The 19,878-nt window shown below is 49.6% G+C and overlaps 1 protein-coding gene across 2 annotated transcripts in view; it reads left to right on the forward strand.

Moving 5' to 3' along the window:
• The window catches only part of ANKRD33B (ankyrin repeat domain 33B), a 104,056-nt gene that overhangs the window by 58,007 nt on the left and 26,171 nt on the right, over nt 1–19,878 (forward strand). For both annotated transcript variants that reach the window (XM_070476486.1, XM_020884066.2), the window contains exon 2: nt 5,134–5,263. In XM_070476486.1, the coding sequence (XP_070332587.1) occupies nt 5,134–5,263 (130 nt within the window). The remainder of the gene's footprint in view (nt 1–5,133; nt 5,264–19,878) is intronic.

Consider the following 19,878-nt stretch of genomic DNA (forward strand, 5'->3'; position numbering starts at 1 on the left):
AAGGAAATGGCTATATTTTGTACAACATGCCATATTTGTAAGTCAGGAGGAGATTGTAGCATATTTGAGAAATACTATCATCCAAAGAAGTTCAAGGGGATCTCACGTCTTCTGGATCATCTGTGCAGCAGTGAGTCGACAAGTTAGCTGGTGGAATGGAGGTGTTAGTAGCAGTGAACTCTGGTTATAAGAGACACAGAAAGCTTGTAAGTTAGAGCCTGGCTGAGCTGACTCCATGCTCCTTTCTCCTTTAAATTAAATTATTGTGAAACATTTCATCCTATAGATAGAATGACCTGTTTCAAAGAATGCACAAGCAAGAAAGAATCAAATAGTCTTTACTACAGTCACAGAATTGTACAGCTCATTTGGCTGCAGTATGAATGTCAGCATTAAAGAATCAATAGTATTCTTTAAAACTTCAAAAATTGTAATGCTTGACATTTAGTATAGTATATTGGGAGAGCAACTTGGAACCTTATTGAAATAAGCAGGGGGGTTGCTCACGTCCTCTCCTCATTCCATGACAAATTACATTCCTATTAAAAATCTGGTACAAACAGCGATTACTGAACCCCATGGGCCCTACAGCCCGCACTCCACAAGAGAAGCCACTGCTGTGACCAGCCTGAGCAGTGCAACTAGAGAGGAGTCCCCGCCCACTGCCACTAGCGAGGAGTCCCCGCCCACCGCCACTAGCGAGGAGTCCCCGCCCACTGCCGGTAGAGAGGAGTCCCCGCCCACCGCCCCTAGAGAGGAGTCCCCTTCACTGCCACTAGAGAGGAGTCCCCGCCCACCGCCACTAGCGAGGAGTCCCCGCCCACTGCCACTAGCGAGGAGTCTCCGCCCACCGCCACTGGAGAGGAGTCCCCGCCCACTGCCACTAGAGGTGAGTCCCCGCCCACCGCCACTAGAGATGAGTCCCCACCCACCGCCCCTAGAGAGGAGTCCCCAACCGCCCCTAGAGAGGAGTCCCCGCCCACTGCCCCTCGAGAGGAGTCCCCGCCCACCGCCACTGAAGAGGAGTCCCCGCCCACCGCCCCTAGAGAGGAGTCCCCGCCCACCGCCCTTAGAGAGGAGTCCCCGCCCACTGCCACTAGCGAGGGGTCCCCGCCCACCGCCACTAGAGATGAGTCCCCGCCCACCGCCCCTAGAGAGGAGTCCCCGCCCACTGCCACTGAAGAGGAGTCCCCGCCCACCGCCACTAGAGATGAGTCCCCGCCCACCGCCACTAGAGATGAGTCCCCGCCCACCGCCACTAGAGATGAGTCCCCGCCCACTGCCACTGAAGAGGAGTCCCCGCCCACCGCCACTAGAGATGAGTCCCCGCCCACCGCCACTGAAGAGGAGTCCCCGCCCACTGCCACTAGAGAGGAGTCCCCGCCCACCGCCCCTAGAGAGGAGTCCCCGCCCACCGCCACTAGAGAAAACCTGTGTGCCTCAGCAAAGACCCAGTGTAGCAAAAAAAAAAAAAATTGGTAAAAAGAGAGCTGGGCCAGCGTGGGGTTGCCCTAAACTTCAGCTCTGGACCCCCAAGCGCTGGCGGGTGCAGCTGGCAAGCCTCAGTCACCTGCTCATTCACTCCTGAATTCTAACGCTGGGGTTTATTTTAGGGTCTCATTGAATCCTTTGCTGCAAAGTGTCTTGATCACCTCCGGCCACTGTAAGGAAACATCATAAAATAGGTCTTTGTGACCCCATGGACTATACCATCCATGAGATTCTCCAGGCCAGAAAATTAGAGCGGGTAGCCTTTCCTTTCTCCAGGGGATCTTCCCAGTCCAGGGATCGAACCCAGGTCTCCCGCATTGCGAGCGGATTCCTTACCAGCTGAGCCACAAGAAGCCCAACAACAGGAAGCTTGACAACAGGAATTTATTTCTCAGGGTCTGGAGGCTAGAAATCTGTGGTCAGGGTGCCGGCACGTGGGGCTCTTGTCCTGCTTCCTGGTGCATAGTGACCACCTGCATCTTCGTCTGTCCAGTATCTGCAGGAGTCCCTTGTGGGGTCTTTTTTTCTCATGCCAAGCATGTGGGTTTTCTCGGACACAAAATCCATGTTTTTTCTACACTAATTCTCCAGTTCTCCAATCCCAGCAGGGTGTCCAACAGTTCAATTCTGACACTGTCTAGAGTCAGTGGGGACCCTGTGGGTTCAGGTCTCAGTCCCACAAGGCCGCCCCTACCTCAGATGCCAGTCGCAGGAATCAGGGGCCACCTTCTGACAGACTGGCTATAAATCCGGGGGTTCCCAGAGCCCTTCCTCGGGTTCAGTAATTTGTGAGAACGACTCACAGAACTTGAGAAAGTGCTTTCAGTCCCACTGCTCAGTTGTGTCTGACTCTGCGACCCCATGGGTTGTAGCCCGCCAGCCTCCTCTGTCCATGAGATTTCCCAGGCTAGAATACTGCAGTGGGTTGCCATGTCCTCCTCCAGGGGACCTTCCTGACCTAGGGATCAAATCTGATTCTCTTGCATCAGCAGGTAGCTTCGTTACCACTGAGCCACCAGGGAAGCCCCTTAAGTCCTATTACTCCTTTATTATAAAGGCTGCAACTCAAGAACAGACGCATAGATGGAAGGAAAGCACCAGAGGTGGGGGGAGGGTTGTGGGGCTTCTCTACCCTCTCCAGGAGCTCCGCTTCCCAGCCCCACCTTGTGTTCACCAATGCAGAAGCTCTCTGCACCCTGTTGTTTCAAATGTTATGGGGGTTTCATTAAGTAGGCATGATCTGTACAGCTGTTGAATCATTAGTGATTGGTCTCGATTTTCAATCCTTCTCTTCTCCACCCCAGAGGTAGCAGCAGGGGTGTAGGGGGAGCAGTGGAACTAACAGTTCAGCCCTTCTAAGCTTTCTAGAAAGCAGCTCCAACCTGAAGCCACCTGGCACCCGCCCCCACCGTGAGTCATTGATTAGCACACAAAAACTGGATTCCTAGGGCCTTAGGAGCTGTGTGTGTGGCGGAGGGGAATGGGAACGCCACACCCCCAACCGTCCACTCCTCAGTCAGTCAGTTCAGTCTCTCAGTCATCATGTCTGATTCTTCATGACCCCGTGGATTGCAGTGCGCCAGGCCTCCCTGTCCATCACCAAGTCCCAGAGCTTACTCAAATTCATGTCCATGGAGTCAGTGATGCCTTCCAACCATCTCATCCTCTGTTGACCCCTTCTCCTGCTTTCAATCTTTGCCAGCATCAGGGGCTTTTCAAATGAGTCAGTTCTTCACATTAGGTGGCCAAAGGATTGGAGTGTCAGCTTCAGCATCAGTCCTTCCAATGAATATTCATTACTAATTTCTTTTAGGATGCACTGGTTGGATCTCTGTTGTTTGGATCTCTGTTGGATCTTCCTGTTGTTATCAATAGGGATTTATTTATCACTGTTCTGAAGGCTAGAACCAACACCATAGTTCAACAGCATCACTTCTTCAGTGCTCAACTTTCTTTATAGTCCAACTCTCGCATCCATACATGACTACTTGAAAAACCATAGCTTTGACCAGATGGACCTTTGTTGGCAAAATAATGTCTTTGCTTTTTAACATGCTGTCTAGGTTGGTCATAGCTTTTCTTCGAGGGAGCAAGCATCTTTGAATTTCATGGCTGCAGTCACCATCTGCAGTGATTGTGAAGCCCACGAAAATAAAAATCTGCCACTGTTTCTACTCTTTCCCCATCTATTTGCCATAAACTGATGGGACTAGATGCCATGATCTTAGTTTTCTGAATGTTGAGCTTTAAGCCAACTTTTTCACTCTCCTCTTTCACTTTCATCAAGAGGCTCTTTAGTTCTTCTTTGCTTTCTGCCATAAGGGTGGTGTCATCTGCATATCTGAGGTTATTGATATTTCTCCCGGCAATCTTGATCCCAGCTGTACTTCATCCAGCCTGGCATTTCGCATGAGGTACTCTGCATATAAGTTAAATAAGCAAGGTGACAATATACAGCCCTGATGTATTCCTTTCCCGGTTTGGAACCAATCTGTTGTTCCATGTCCAGTTCTAACTGTTGCTTCTTGACCTGCATACAGATTTCTCAGGAGGCAGGTCTGGTATTCCTATTTCTTTAAGAATTTTCCAGTTTGTTGTGATCCACACAGTCAAAGGCTTTGGCGTAGCCAATAAAGCAGAAGTAGATGTTTTTCTGGAACTCTCAGAAAAACATCTACTTGGGTAGAAAACTCTGTTTTACCAGAATTAATGCAGGTAATTGACAGCAGACTGCCTCAATGACTCCCCATCTCACTCCGAGCAAACTAGTGTTGTCCTGGCCGCTGAGACCACCTGTGGTCAGCAGCCTGCAGGCTGGTCCCTGGGTGGCCTGACCTGGCCCTCTGCCCGCGCCTTCCCCCTCTGCATCCCCTTGGCGTCTTCTCCCACCTCCTCTGGACGTACCCCGTGTCCCGCGTCAGTTGAACCCGCCCCTGCACCGGGTGCTGAGCCACGTGGACCCTGGGCTCACCACCTCTCTGACCCGAGGAGTCTACTTTATAACACATTCACGTCTTAGGTCTGTAGCGGATGCCTTTTCCTCCGGTCAGAATGGAATGCAAATTATCGATATCTGGCAACTCTGCAAGGAAGTAAGAGACTTCCATTTGGCAGGCAACCCCGGCTTCCAGAGCTGGATGAGGAATAAATCTGTGTCGAGGTGGGATCGTGGTAAAGGCGGGAAATAGTTAAATGCTAGGCATTTTATAAATAAATAAATATCTAAGCATAATGAGAGCCAGTTTTCTCACTGTTTATAAAGGGAATTGCATTCATGGCCAGAAAGAAAAACTAGAAAGAACCCAGTGAGGTTGGATTAAAATTAGTTGTTGATATGAATTCGTAGTTTTCAAGATGTATAACTAAAGATAGAAATAAACGTAGATGTAAAAACAAATAACAACAGCAACAAAGAATTTAATGCAGATGCCCCAAGGGCAGGGTCTGTGTTATCCCGAAGTGTCTGGGCACTGTGCTCTGAACACCCGTGAGAACGGACAATGGCCGGCTGCTGTAGCTGAATGCTGAGACCTGGAACTGGGTCCTCTCACCCCCGCTCGTCCCGCCCATGGGGATGCTGGCTGGGTGTGCGGTGATGATGCTTTCTCTGCCCTTCTGACCCACTTCCCTCTTCATTTCTAGACCGGCCTTATTGTCGCCTGCTACCACGGCTTTGTGGATACCGTGGTGGTCTTAGCAGAGTGTCCCCACGTTGATGTCAACTGGCAGGACAGCGAAGGGAACACGGCCCTCATCACGGCGGCCCAGGCAGGTAAGACCCAGCTTCCCATTCCCTCCCCAGAGCCCACGAGGTCGGACCAGGGCCCCCAGGCTGTGGGGCGCCTGCACTTGACCTCAGCTCCTGAGATGGGTGTCGGAAGTATGTCACTGATCAGAGGTCAGGTTTTACTGCTGAGAAGGACAAGGAAAGGGTTGAGGGTGGGTGCATTCTGTTTGTGCATTTGGGACAGCGTGTTACTGAGTCCACGCCTGTACTGCTGTCTGCAGGACAGGACAGTCAGTCCAGAGACAAGGGGCTGGGGCAAGGAATAGTGACTTTATTCAAAAAGCCAGAAGACCGAGGAGATGGTGGACTAGGGCCCCCAAAGAACCATCTTACCTGAGTTAGAATTCAGGCTTCATTTTCACTGAAAGGGGAGAGGGGGTGAGTGGCTGGTCGCTTACAAACTTCTTGGTGCTAGAATCCTTTTTATTGCGATTGTCTGAGCAGGTCTGGTCACAGGGTTCCTGTAAACCTCCACCAGGACAATTGTCATTTTCTGCTGTGCCACCTTTAATCTCTATATGAATGGAAACGTGTTACACTTTTAAAGGTCAGGGCCTGGAGAATGGGCTGTCCTGTACAGTTCAGGCTCTAGGCCGCATTGTCTTACAAAAGGTGAAGATCCAGCATGACTAAGCACAGGCCTTGGAGCACAAGGGTTGCAGCAAAAGGAATAGATCCATATGGAGTCAGGTCTGTTCTCTGTCACCAGTGCGTTTACCCTCTGGTGCAGGACTCAGTGTGGGGCAGAATTAGCTGTGCAACTGCCTGAAGCCTTTGAACGTGAAGCTGTACTAGACACCCAGCTTCCACGTCAGCTCTCCTAGAGCCCAGCACCCCACCAGTGCTCGGAGACCCAGGGTCCCAAAGATGCTGCTGAACTCATGAGTGGGAGAGACCTTAGTGACTGTTAATGTATAAAATGTGGACACATTTAGGAGGTAACTTTGCGCTTTGCCTGGAGATGTAGAGAAAAACCCCGGGGCTTCTTGCTGAGAGGCTGTCAGGGTGACAAGGCGGGGCTGTTAGTGAGAGCACGTTGTAAAAGGTAAGCATCCTTCCTGCCCAGGATTTTCATCTGCAGAGGTGATCCTTACAAGCGCATTGCCAAGCACACCGCCAAGCGCACCGTGCTCAGCTCTCTGATTTGGAATTGGACTCGGACATTCCTGGTGGCTCAGATAGTAGAGAATCTGCCTGCACTGCAGGAGATCCGGGTTCGATCCCTGGATGGGGAAGATCCCCTGGAGGAGGGCATGGCAACCCACTCCAGTATTCTTGCCTGGAGAATCCCCATGGACAGAGGAGCCTGGTAGGCTACAGTCCATGGGGTCACAAAGTGTCCGAGAGGACTGAGCAACTTAACGCTAACTTTGTGAGAGGAACATGAAACTATGCTTGTTCCTTCAGACCCACGCTTTGTTTGTAACTGTAGCATTAACTGGGTTTGTAATTGACCGCTTTCAGAATTCTTAGCTTTCAAAATTCTATCTATTGCATCACTCGGGTTCTCAGCTTCCTGCAGAGAAAGTGCTTCAGGCTGAGTTAAGAAGAAAGGGAGTTTGTCTATGAAAAGAATGTGGGCCAATGTTGAGTGTTGCTGAGAGCTGTTGAAAACTGGAGTTAGGGCCGGGAAGCTGCAGAAAATGCCCCGGGACCAGACTGCATGTTGATTCTGGAAAGGGAACTTCTGTGGGGGCCACCCGAGGGGGAAACCTTCCTATCCCTCCTTGCTTCACCAACTCCTGTGTCTAAGCCTGCCTGAATGGCTGATCTCGGAGCTCGGGGGAAGCAGAGACTCAGTGTCCTGCCATTTCACCCTTTTAACGGAAGTCATCTCTGCAAACCTGCTTTTCAATCTAGACACCTAAGGTGGAAAACCCCCCAGAGTCAGCAAGGTGTTGTGGCTGTGCTCACACCTGTCCACCTTGTCGGGAGTTAGGGCGTGAAGCCTTCCCTTATACGGAGGCACTCCAGATTCTGAAAGTCCAGGTGCAAAAGAGTAAAAGGATTTTGTGAGAAGCATTCAGTGACGGAGGCCTCATCACTCGTTAACCTCCCACTGACCAAGGACCAAGGCAGGGATGGGGGGTAATGAAGTGAAGGGCATCTCTGCCCTTGAGTAATTGTCCAGCTAAATAGCCATCTGAGGGGGCTCTGATGGAAGGTGTGTCCAGAGATTTGGGGTGAGAATACCCCATCTAGCCTGATGCTTTGGGACTGGGGTCATGGAGGAGGGGGCCTGTGCTGGGCGTCGCAGAGGTCAGAGGCAGGCAGTGCCTGTTCAGACACCATAAAGCCTGGGGACCCAGAGGGAGCTGGCTCGTCTTAGGAAGGGCCGAGGACTGCATGCCTCTAGGATGGGAGAGGAAGTGGCCCCGTGAGGAAGCAGGACCAGGTGATCAAGGGTCTAGATGCAAGGTGAGGAGATGCACTTGAGTGGCATGAGGCTGGGTGGGTGGTGATGGGGTGAGATGGCCCTGGTGGACACGGAGTCCTTGTCGCAGAGCAGAGAAGAAACACAGGCCGTGTGGCAGAAAGCTCAGGTCCCAGTGGGTGAGATGGTGGGCCACGGGAGGAGAGGTGGATCTGGGCTGGCTTTCAGCCCTTCTGGACGGTGGGTGATGCCAACTCAAAGAGGTGTGCATGAAAGGGTAGGTCATGAGGGGACATACGAAAGGAGAAACATCATCTCCACTTGGGCCCCAGGCCTTTGAAATGCTGAGCCATCTAGCTAAGCAGTCTCCATGATCAGTGGAGAGTGTGGAATGCCAGACTTCAGTTCCCACTGCGATACAGACGGGTTGCCAGGTATTTCTGGGCAGTGGGGCCATGGCATGGACTGGAGTCTCATCCTAGAGTATGAGAACGAACAGGAAGAAGAGGTTACTTAGTGATTTGCAAGAGCTCTTTGTATGTGTAGGGGTATTAGTGGTGCCTATGGTATCAATACCCATGAGGCACTTTCTGAATTCTTGCCTACTTGAAAATATTTTTATTTTGTACTCACACAGAAAAATACAACTTGCCATTTTCCTGTTAAAAAAAAAAAAAAAAAGAACCGTGTTGCCGAGGAGCAATCTGAGTCCAGCCTGATTTTTGCCTTTGTGACACCCTGATATGTCTTAGACTGTGGCGATGCCTGCCCTGCATCCTTGACAGTGCACAGAACCCAACAAACCACCACCAACAAAAACCCTGAAAACAGTCATACCGTGTATTTCCATTCCTTCTCTGTCTGACTCGTGTTAGGCATGTTTTTATTTTCGGGAACACTTTCCTGTTTCCTCTTAGAACACTGCATCAGCCTTGTTTCGTTTTTTCTTCCCAGGGTTCCCTCTTAGGTGTAGGTTAGATCCTCCTCTCAACACTCTCTGTCATCATTGTTTTTTCTTTTCTCTTCTTTACGATCTTTGGAAATGCTTCACGTGACTTCGTTAGTTAGTTTTAACACTATTCATTGGGCTGTTGTTCAGTTGCTCAGCTCTGTCCAGGTTCTTTGCAATCCCATGGACGGCAGCACACCAGGCTTCCCTGTCCTTCACAGTCTCCCAGAGTTTGCTCAAACTCATGTAGTTTTTTTCTGCATGAGTATACTAATGTCTTAGTCCATTTGGGCTGCTAGTAACAAAAATATCATACATGAGGAGCTTAAACAGCAGAGATTTATTTCTCACGGTTTTGGAGGCTGGAAGTCCAGGGTCAAGGTGCTGGGCCACTTGGTTCCTGGAGAGGCCTCTCTTCCTGGCTTGCACGTGGCATCTTTCTGTTGTGTCCTCGAATGGCAGAGAGAGGAGATCCAGGGGACTCGTGTCTCCTCGGGTAAGGACACCAGTCCTGTTGGACCAGGGCCCCACCCATATGACCTCATTTAACCTTAAGTTCCCTGCACAAAACCTCCATCTCCAAGTACAGACACGGTGGGGACTGGGGTTTCCACATAGGAATTTGGAGGAATGCAAAGTTCGACTATCTTTACGCAGGGCTTGTGCTTCCCTGACTGGTTTATTTAAGTCAAAGATGACGTGGCTAGTGGGAAGCTGCTGGATAACACAGGGAACTCAGCTTGGTGCTCTGTGATGACCTCGAGGGGTGGGATGGGGGCTTGTGAGAGGGATGCTTAAGAGGGAGGGGATGTATGTATACATAGAGTTGATTCACTGTCGCACAGTGGAAACTAACACGACATTGTAAAGCCATTATCCTCCAATAAAAAAATAATGAATTAAAGAAATGATGGCACGGGTCCTTTCAAGGTTAGACAGAGGCCCAGCAAAGAGAGAAGAAGAGGGCTTCATGTGTTTTCCAGGCTCTGGGTCTGGGCCTGGGGCCCAGAGGGAGAAATCCGGGAAGGCTGGGGTTAGTCACCCCAGCTGCTCCCCGCCCTGGGCTGCAGGCGTGGGGTGGGGCAGCAGCCTGGTTGACTGTCCCCCGCCCCCTGCCTGGTGTTATCTCTGCAGCCAGCAGGAGCTGGGCGTGGGAGCACCATGGGCTTGGCTCGTGTGCCTGGGGGTTGGAAACAGCATCAGTGGGTTTCCATGCATCTCTGAAGCCCCTCTTTCTCTCTGGGGACACTGGTGGAGCCCCCCGAGGTCTCATATCTGTACATTACAGGTCAAATACCTGTAATGCTCTGTCCTTCCCTGCAACCTGCTTCTGTCTCCACTGCATTAGATAGAAATTCCTTCCAGGAATTCTGGCCAGTGGATGGTGTCTTTCTGCGGTTTCTAGTACAGATAAGTCTTCTGCCCATTAGGTCATGAGTGGGAAGTGGGGACAGGGGACAGGCTTCTGTGTTCATGGACTTCCTGCTCTGCCCTCAAGAGAGCTGGTGGTCCCTGGCGGAGCCTCCCCTCCAGAAAACGTTAGACTGCAAAGCAGCTGGTGGGATGCATATGGCTGGGGTGTGTTGAAGTGTGCGGGTACCAGTGGTGAGGGTGTGGTGAGGGGTTGGGGCTATGACCCAGACTAGTTTGTGCCGGAGGAGGCTGGCAATGTGGCGGCTCTCCTGGGTGCTTTCTCCACGCAGCCCTGCCGATGTTCTGATAAGCTGATAGTAAAATATAGTAGATAATGTTTGGAAAATAAAACACCCAAGCAATTAAAGTTAAGGGTGAAAATTGCTTAGCTCCTCACTCCCAGTTCTTTCCGTTTTTACTTTCTGGAGGAAACCATTGTTAACGATTGGACGTGTCGGTGGATTCTGTTTATCTTCTTTTAGAAACAAAGCGTAATGTATTTCCTCTTTTTCCTGGTTTCCACAGCCCTTGACCTACTTATTTTTATGAACATGATTTGTTCATGCTCTGTATGGACTGCCCTCCCCCTTGCACAGTGCCCACTCCTTCCACTGGGGCCCTGACCCCTGAGACACCCACCCAGGCCTGCTGGGAGCCTCCTGGCTCTGCCCACCAAGGTTTGGCACCGAATTATTTGGGAGCAGGGAAGGGTGGAGTGTGGTTTTGTGCCGTTCAGTTCAATCAGTCATGTCCGGCTCTTTATGACCCCATGGACGGCAGCACGCCAGGCCTCCCTGTCCATCACCAACTCCTGGAGCTTGCTCAAGCTCATGTCCATTGAGTTGGTGATGCCATCCAACCATTTCATCCTCTGTCGTGCTGTGCTTTAAAGAAAACAGTGTTTCCTTCTTTATCGTGATTGCCTCCATGTGAGGACGTGATTTTTCCTTAATATGTTGATACAACTCGGGATGATGACTTGCTGCTCTCCTCCCTGAGATTATCATGACCTCAGGACACAGAGCCCGGTTGTCAGCCTTAAGCTTGTTACTGAACCAAACTTGGGTCCGCTTGCCAGCACAGAGTAAAGCCAACCTCCTGACCCTGGGTTGTGGTGAAGGAAAGGGCAGTGTTTTGCTGGCGCCAAGTAAGGAATCCAGGCAGCTAGTGCTCCAGAGGCTGCAACTCCCCGAAAGGCTTTCATGTTTTTAAAGACAGGATGAGGAAGAGGGGTTGTCAGATGGCTGATCAGCTCATGGACATTCTGCTGATTGGTGGTGAGAAAACTGGAAGTCAACCTCATCAACCTCTAGTTCCAAGCGGTCTGGGGTCTCGTGCTTATGGGCAGCACACAGTTAACTTCTTCCACCTGGTCAGTATCTGCAAAACAGCTCAGAGGACGTGGCTCAGCATATTACCTGTGGCCCTTGGGAAGGAACTGAAGGTCCTTGACTTTGTTTAATGGCTAAACTATTACTCATTTGTTTTGCTTGACTGTTCTCCTTTATTTCTGCATTTTCTCACTACTCTGATTAAATTTATTCTTTGGAACTTGAGGAAGGCCTAGGAGACTAATGTGTTTTTTTTTTGTACAAATAAGAGGCAGACAAAGGACATGGTGGGGGGGGGGGGTGTCTGTCCTGAGAAGGCCCCGGAGGATCGTGCTCAGTTACAAGCTGAGTCATCATAACCCACGCATGGATAATCTGTGTTTTAACCCAGATGGCTGGAACCAGTCCCCAGGGTTTTGGATTGTGTAGGTCTGGGACTTCCCAGGTGGCTCCATGGTAAAGAATCCACCTGCCAATGCAATCTCTGGGTCGGGAAATCCCCTGGAGTAGAAAATGGCAACCCGCTCCAGGATTCTTGCCTGGAAAATCCCGTGGACGGAGGAGCCTGGTGGGCTGTAGTTCGTGGGGTCACAGAGAGTCAGAAACGACTCAGTAAACGACAACAGCAAGGTCTGGGGTGAGACTCGCCCTGTGTGTTTCAGTGAGTTCCCGGGTGAGGCTGGTGCTTCTGGTCTGGGGACCTCACTTGGAGAACTGGAGTGTTACAGGTTCCCATACAGAATGGTGGCGCCTATCATCGGGCCTCTGAGCTGGGGCTGGAGTGGTTCACGGAGCCGGGTGAGATGTTATCACAGGGACACAGCCATCACTAGATTGCAGCGAGGACAAAGGACAGCAGTTGAGCGTCTGTTCATGACTTTTATGTACTGATATTTTAACCAAAGAGGCTATTTGCAATTTTAGTGGATGGAATCAAATGATGCCCCATTTTAATCCAGCTCCATAACTAGCTTTATTTATTTGATGATTTCTTACTACCAAAAAACATATAGTAATAAGTGCTTACAGTGAAAAAATCACTTCGGAAGTATTATTTTAAAAAATCATTAGAGATTTCCCAGGACTTCCCTAGTGGTCCGGTAACTAAGACTCTGCGCTCTGAGTACAAGGGGTCTGGGTTTGATCCCCGATCAGGGAACTGGATCCCACTTGCGGCAACTAAGACCTGGTCCAGCCAAATAAATAAAATAAATATTTTAAAAAACTGTTTAAAAAAATAAAAGAATTCTCCCTTTTCTCTCTCCCCAGTTCTCTCATTGTCTGGCCACATTCCAGCGGGTTACTTTTCCAGAACTCAGTCTCTCTCCTTTTCAAACACAAAGCGTGTGCAAGCACCTTTTATTTACATGGATGGGTCTGTGGAGACTTGATTTTAATTGTTTGCACTCAGTAGCTCTAGATCTTTCTGCGTGGACCAGTGCACCCTGAGTGATGGTGTGTTCACGGCCGTGTCCCTGGCGTCCAGTAACTGAGAAGGTCAGTCAACTGTGGCTCATCTTTCCATACAAGATCTTCTTTTAAAACAAATATTTATCCAGCAGTCACTTCATGTCCAATGGCTGTGTTAAGTGCTGGCTCTACAGGGGCGGGCAAGGGCACACACAACCCCATCTCCTGAATTTAAAGTCTGTGCTTGAGGGTTTCTGAATTAGCCCATTACAGACGACGTTGGAGTGCAGCCGTTCGTGTCGGGGTCGGGGGTGGTGGGACGGGAGGGGACAGTTTGGGGGTCAGGGGGTGTACCTGCCAACATCCTGGTGGAACAGGAGAGCAGGAAGTGCGCTCAGAGGCTAAATCAAGGAATGGGTAAGGGGACTGCGAGTGGGTGGGGACGGAGCTCAGAGGAGGGTCCTGGGGGGAGAGAGCGGGAGGGCTGCCCCAAGGAGCTGGAAGGCGGGCGGGGACCAGAGGCGCGTCCGCTCAGGCACCTTCCACAGGGCCCCTGCTAAGTCACACCTGAGACTTCAGGGCTAAGGGACCCGGCAGGTGTGGTTTGTGGAGGTTAGAGCAGGGCAGAGAAGGAAAGAGAAGAAACGTATGCACAGATTCTTAGAACTCAATCTCTTCATCAAAGGACCAGCACGTTTTCAGCGTGTACATTTACGGAGCCCTGGCCAAGTGGTTTTCTGCTGTTGTTGGCTGTGCCACAGGGCCTGTGGGATCTTAGTTCCCCGACCAGGGACTGAACAGGCGCCCCCGGCCATGGAAGTGCGGAGTCTTCACCACTGGGCCACCAGGGAAGGCCCTGCCAGGTGGCTTTTAAGGAAAAGCTGTACCAATTTTGATTTCCCAGCATGTTCCCCAGGACTGAGAATGCGTCAGCGCAAACGGACTTCGTTTACTGTTTGCAGCTGTGTGTGTGTGAGTGCTCAGTTGTGGCTGACTCTTTGTGACCCCAAGGACTGCAGCCCGCCAGGCTCCTCTGTCCATGGGATTCTCCAGGCAAGAATACTGCAGTGGGTGGCCATTTCCTTCTCCAGGGGATCTTCCCGTCCCAGGGATCAAACCCAGGTCTCTGGCGTTGCAGATGGAGTCTTTACCGTCTGAGGCACCAGGGGCAGTTGTGTTTCTGTGATTTTTATTGGCACCTAGGATCTGCTCGGTGCTTTTGGGGGCAGTCTCCTGCGTGTCCAACGAAACACGCTTCCATGATGAGGAAACAGCCTTCTCTTGCAACATGACCTGTTTGAAGGCAACAGTTGGGGGTGAGGGGTGGTTGCTTCATTTTGTGGCATCGTGTTGTCAGGACCTGGGCCCGGCTTCTCAAAAATTCTTGACCTTTTCCCTCTGGTCCCAAGATGGCCTAGCAGCTCCAAGCAGTGTGGCTTCATGTTACAGCGTCGGACGCTTTGGGAAGGAGCAAGTCCCGGTCCGTGTTCTGTTCTCTGAGACGGGAGAGCGTTTCCAGAAGCCTCCAGCACAGCTTCGGCTTGCCTCACAGCTGTCAGGCTTGCCTCACACGGCCAGCCCAGGCCAAACCAGTCACTGGCCAGGGTGGTGCAGTGACCCCAGTTGACTTGGTCTGGTCAGCGTTGGCCCCCGCCAAATCTGTGTGGTTAAGGAAGACTGGGAAGTGACCACACGTTTGTTTTATTTGCTATCACAGCTGTGTATCTCAGCTGAGAGTCAGGAGTCCTGCCCCGGAGTGTAAATTAGGAGGCAAATGCCTGATATGCCTGTCTCGTATTCTCTTCAAAGCCTAACTTTTTCCGGTTCTTCTGCAGAATCAGGATACAGCCGAGGGACTTCCCTGGTGGTCTAGTGGTTAAGATGTCGCCTTCCAATGCAAAGGGTGGGGGTTCAATCCCTGGTCAGGGAGCTTAGATCCCATATGCATTGTGGCCCTGGTCAAAAAACGAAAACACAAAACAAGCAGTATTATAACAAATTCAATAAAGGCTTTTTTAATGGTCTACATAAAAAAAATGTAAAAAAAAGATACAACCGAACCTGAATTAGGCTTTTTCTATGGAGAGAATGTATGAAAAGAAAGCCTCCAAGAATCCCTAAATATCACTTAGTCAGTAATTTTAACCTCTACCAGACTTGCCCTAACAAAAGTATAAAGTGAGATAATGGAAGGAATGAATTACATCTCAGGGCGTGGCTTTGTTTATTGTTCAGCCACTCGATCTCGTCCAACTCTTTGTGACCCCATGGACTGCAGCACACCAGGCTTCCCTATCCTCCACTATCTCCAGAAGTTTGCTCAAACTCGTGTCCATTGAGTCAGTGATGCCATCCCACCATCTCATCCTCTGTCATCCCCTTCTCCTCCTGCCTTCAATCTTTCTAAAACATCAGGGTCTTTTCTACTGAGTCAGCTCTTTGCATCAGGTGGCCAAAGTATTGGATGGATTTAGGTGTTTCCTTTTCCTGTTTCTTGTTCCCCTTTAACAGAACGGCAGAAGTAAGATGAAATCAGAAAACCACAGGGGTCTTTCTGAACTGGTGATAATGTCAAGTTGGTTCAGCACACAGCCTCTGGTGCATCCTTGAAGCCTGTTATTCCTTGAACATATCTTTCAAGTTCTGTAGGAAATGCACTGAAAGCCAGTCTGACGTTATTTTTTAACTTATTTATTTGTTATTTTTGCCTGTGCCGGGTCTTCATTGCAATGTGCTGACTTTTCTCTAGTTGCAGTGAGTGGGGACTACTTTCTAGTTGTGGTAAGCAGGCTTCTCACTGCAGTCACGTCTCTTGTGGAATACAGGCTCTAGGGCTCCTGGGCTTCAGTAGTTGTGGTTCCCAGGCTTTAGAGTGTGGTCTAAATAGTTGTGGTGCATGGGCTTGGTTGCTCCGTGGCATGTGGGATCTTCTTGGACCAGGGGTCGAACCTATGTCTCCTGCATTGACAGGTGGATTCTTTACCACTGAGTCAATGGCAACCCACTCCAGTATCCTTGCTTGGAAAGTCCCATGGATAGAGGAGCCAGCAGGCTACAGTCCATGGCGTTGCAAAGAGTCAGACACAACTGATCAGCTAACCCCAAAGAAGCCCTCCATGACATTCTTCATGTCACCTGCCGCTGGAGACGGGAGGCTTCAGGCAGCGGCCGGGGGGCTCAGGCTGTCTGTGTGTGTTCTGACTTGTGAACTGGATTTGGGGAGGGTCCCACTTTCGAGGAGAATGTATGACTTGGCCTGAGTCTGAGATAAACGCCTCTTCATTGTATTTATCTTATTTTATTATCACTACACCCGATCATGATTTGAGTCTGACTTCATTGTGATTTTTATGGATTTTTGAAGTGTTTTGCTTTTACTCGGTTTCTGTTTAAAATAAATTAGGGCTTGGCACGTCTCTCAGGTTTCCTAGCACTGCCTTGCCTTTTCCAGTAAACTCCAGTTTTCTGAGCCTTTCTGACCGAGCACAGCAGTGCCACCTCCTTTGAAACTGCTGGCCCTGCTCCCCAGTTAGAGAGGATGGCCCTGCTCCCCAGTTAGAGAGGATGGCCCTGCTCCCCAGTTAGCGAGGATGGCCTGTGTGCACTCCCCAGTTAGCGAGGATGGCCTGTGTGCACTCCCCAGATAGAGAGGATGGCCTGTGTGCGCTCCCCACTGCTGCCCCCACGTGCAGCCCCCCCCCCCACCCCATTTCTGGATGGGAACAAAGAACCTGTCCTCTTCATTGGTGCTGCTGGAACCTGATATTTCCAATCAACAGTTCCCTCTACTGGCCTCTTTTGGGAAATCCCATTCTGAGTACCTGCTGTCAGAGCAATCGTCTGTGTGTGTGCGTGCTGGGTCATGTCCAACTCTCTGTGACCTTTTGGACTGTAGCCCACTAGGCTCCTCTGTCCCTGGGATTTTTCAGACAAGAATAGTGGAGTGGATTGCCATTAGACAGCCCTAATTCAGTAACGTTTTCCCATTTTTTAGAGCAGCACAGGTTTATTGTCTGTTTCCTTTCCTTGAATGAAGCATAAACAGGACTTTTAGCTCATAATTGGTACCAGTTACATGTTGAATGAGTCAAAAATTATTAATTGTGATGGCCATGTGATCTTGATAATGTGTTTTTATGACTTGCGCTTAGTTGTCAGTCGTGTCTGACTCTCTGTGACCCCATGGACTGCAGCCCGCCAGGCTCCTCTGTCTGTGGGATTCTCCAGGCAGGAATACTGGAGTGGGTTGCCATGCCCTCCTCCAGGGGATCTTCCCAACCCAGGGATTGAACCCAGGTCTCCTACACTGCAGGCAGATTCTTTGCCATCTGAGCCAGCAGGGACTGGAAAATTAGCAACTTTCTTGATACGTGAACTTCTTTCAAGGGAGCAGTAGGCATCCTTCAGCTTTTTCACTCACTAAATATTTACCAAGTGTGCTGTCCGTTGGAAGTTTTGGACTTGCGATCAGGGTCATGAGGGTTATGGTGGCTCTGGGAATCCATGGCCACATGGAAATGTGAACCATGAGGCATCATGGTGTAGGTGCCTGATTCAGTCTTGGGGAACGAGGGCGGAGCTTCCACTGGAAGGGGTGGCCCCTCCGGTAGCTGGGTAAAAAGCAAAGGAAGAACGTATCTGGCAGGGGGACTGCAAAGACCAGTAGGTTAGAGAAAGCATGGCCCACGGGTGAATGAGAAGACAGCTGTGGTCTTCCTGGATGGCTCAGGGGTGAAGAATCCGCCTGCCAAAGCAGGGGACTCGGGTTAGATCCCAGGCCGGGGAAGACCCCACATGCTGCAGGGCGACTAAGCCCGAGCACCACAACTGCTGAGGCTGTGCTCTGGAGCCCAGGAGCCGCAACGAGAGAAGCCACCGGAACGAGCAACTCGGGCGCTGCGGCTGGACAGGAGCCTGAGCAGCAGTGAGGACCCAGCACAGCCAAATACATAAATAAATCACCATTTTAGAAAAGAGAGAGTTGCGTGATTACAGAGTCCATGGGTGCAACAGCTGAGGATGAGGAGGGGACACAGGGAAGGAAAAATAACCTCTCTACCCTGCTGGATTCCCAAGTGAGACCCCTGTAGTAAAAGACTAACAAGAGAGAGCCAGACGTCTATAAACACATGCGCCTCACGTGTGAGTGGGGGACACCCAGCTACAGACGAGTAACTCAAGCAGGTGGCTCAGAACTCTGGCTTTTATGTCATCTTCCATAAAGATGGAAGATGGAAATATAAGCCATCTCCATATATTTATGGAGAAATGACAGGACAAAGGAAAGCCATTTTTGAATAATGTCTCATTAGAAAGAAGAAAAACCATACCCCTTTTTGGGTATGTGAATGACATGATGGATGTTAACTACACTTACTGTGGTAATATTTCACAATATATGGAATTTAAATCATTATGCTGTACTCCTTAATTCAACACAGTGCTAGATGTTAATTATATCTCAATAAAACCTGGGAAAATAAAAGAATAAAATAAGAAAATGTATGTCCTGCTTTTAGGCAAATGGGGGAGGGCAGGGAGCTTTTCTTGTATCTGTTTCTTCTCTGTTGTTTTTGGCTCAAAATAATTCTTATGCCACAGGTGCATGTTTTGGGTGGCATATTCTGCTACCTTTCAGAGAGCAGGGCTAGATAGAAAGAAGCCAGCTGGTTAGAGTCAAGAATTTATCTAAAGAGTAGAAAGCATGAGAGGGTTTAAGTAGTAGTTGTGTTGATCGGAAGAGTTTCTTGCTGATGGTGTAGAAAATGGAGCATAAATGGGACAAGTTCAGTTAGGAGAGGAATGGACCCCAGGAAGGATATGGTGGTGGCTCTCATCCAGGTTAGAAGTGCGGATGGGGAAACACGGACAGATGTTTAAGAGGTGGCTTTGGCAGAATTCCTCCATACTTGGATGTTGATGGGATAGGGGAGGGCTGAAGAGAAAGCCCAGACTTCTGGCTTGGGCACTTTGGTGGGTGATTGGTGATGTTCATCATTGACGAAGAATGTGGATGGGAGGAGTAGGTTTGGAAGAAACATGTTTTGAGTTTTATTTTTTTTTCCATTTATTTTTATTAGTTGGAGGCTAATTACTTTACAACATTGCAGTGGTTTTTGTCATACATTGAAATGAATTAGCCATGGATTTACATGTATTCCCCATTCCGGTCCCCCCTCCCACCTCCCTCTCCACCCCATCTCTCTGGGTCTTCCCAGTGCACCAGGCCCGAGCACTTGTCTCATGCATCCAACCTGGGCTGGTGATCTGTTTCACCCTAGATATACATGTTTCGATGCTGTTCTCTTGAAACATCCCACCCTCGCCTTCTCCCACAGAGTCCACAAGTCTGTTCTATACATCTGAGTCTCTTTTTCTTTTTTTGCATATAGGGTTATCGTTACCATCTCTCTAAATTCCATATATATGTGTTAGTATACTGTAATGGTCTTTATCTTTCTGGCTTACTTCGCTCTATATAATGGGCTCCAGTTTCATCCATCTCATTAGAACTGATTCAAATGAATTCTTTTTAATGGCTGAGTAATATTCCATGGTGTATATGTACCATGTTCCTCATCCATTCGTCTGCTGATGGGCATCTAGGTTGCTTCCATGTCCTGGCTATTATAAACAGTGCTGCGATGAACATTGGGGTGCACGTGTCTCTTTCGGATCTGGTTTCCTCAGTGTGTATGCCCAGATGTTTTGATTTTATATGTTGAGTTTGATTTGTTGGTTGAATGCCCAAGATGAAATATCCAGTAGACAAATACTTAGGTAAGAAACTCAGGAAAAGAGATTAGCTAGAGATAAGTGATCTGAAAGTTTTAGGATGATGACTTGATCCATGAGGGTGGATAGGATCACTGAGGGAGGGTGTACGGGATGAGAAGAAGGCTTAGTCATGCATCTGAGGAACAGTGGCATTTCAGAGAGCAGAAAACAAAAGAATTCACAAAGAAAATTGAGGGGTGGCCAGAGAGCTAGGAAGAAAATCAGAAGGGTGAGCTCTCAGGACATTTGCAGAAAGTGTTAGATGGAGCAGACAAGTGGTTAATACTATGGAAATGTCTAGTAAGGTGGGAACTGACTCATAACTGTTGGATTTTTGGTACAAGAC

Source organism: Odocoileus virginianus, chromosome 14 (genome assembly GCF_023699985.2).
Source record: "Odocoileus virginianus isolate 20LAN1187 ecotype Illinois chromosome 14, Ovbor_1.2, whole genome shotgun sequence".
Classification (NCBI taxonomy): Eukaryota; Metazoa; Chordata; class Mammalia; order Artiodactyla; family Cervidae; genus Odocoileus; species Odocoileus virginianus.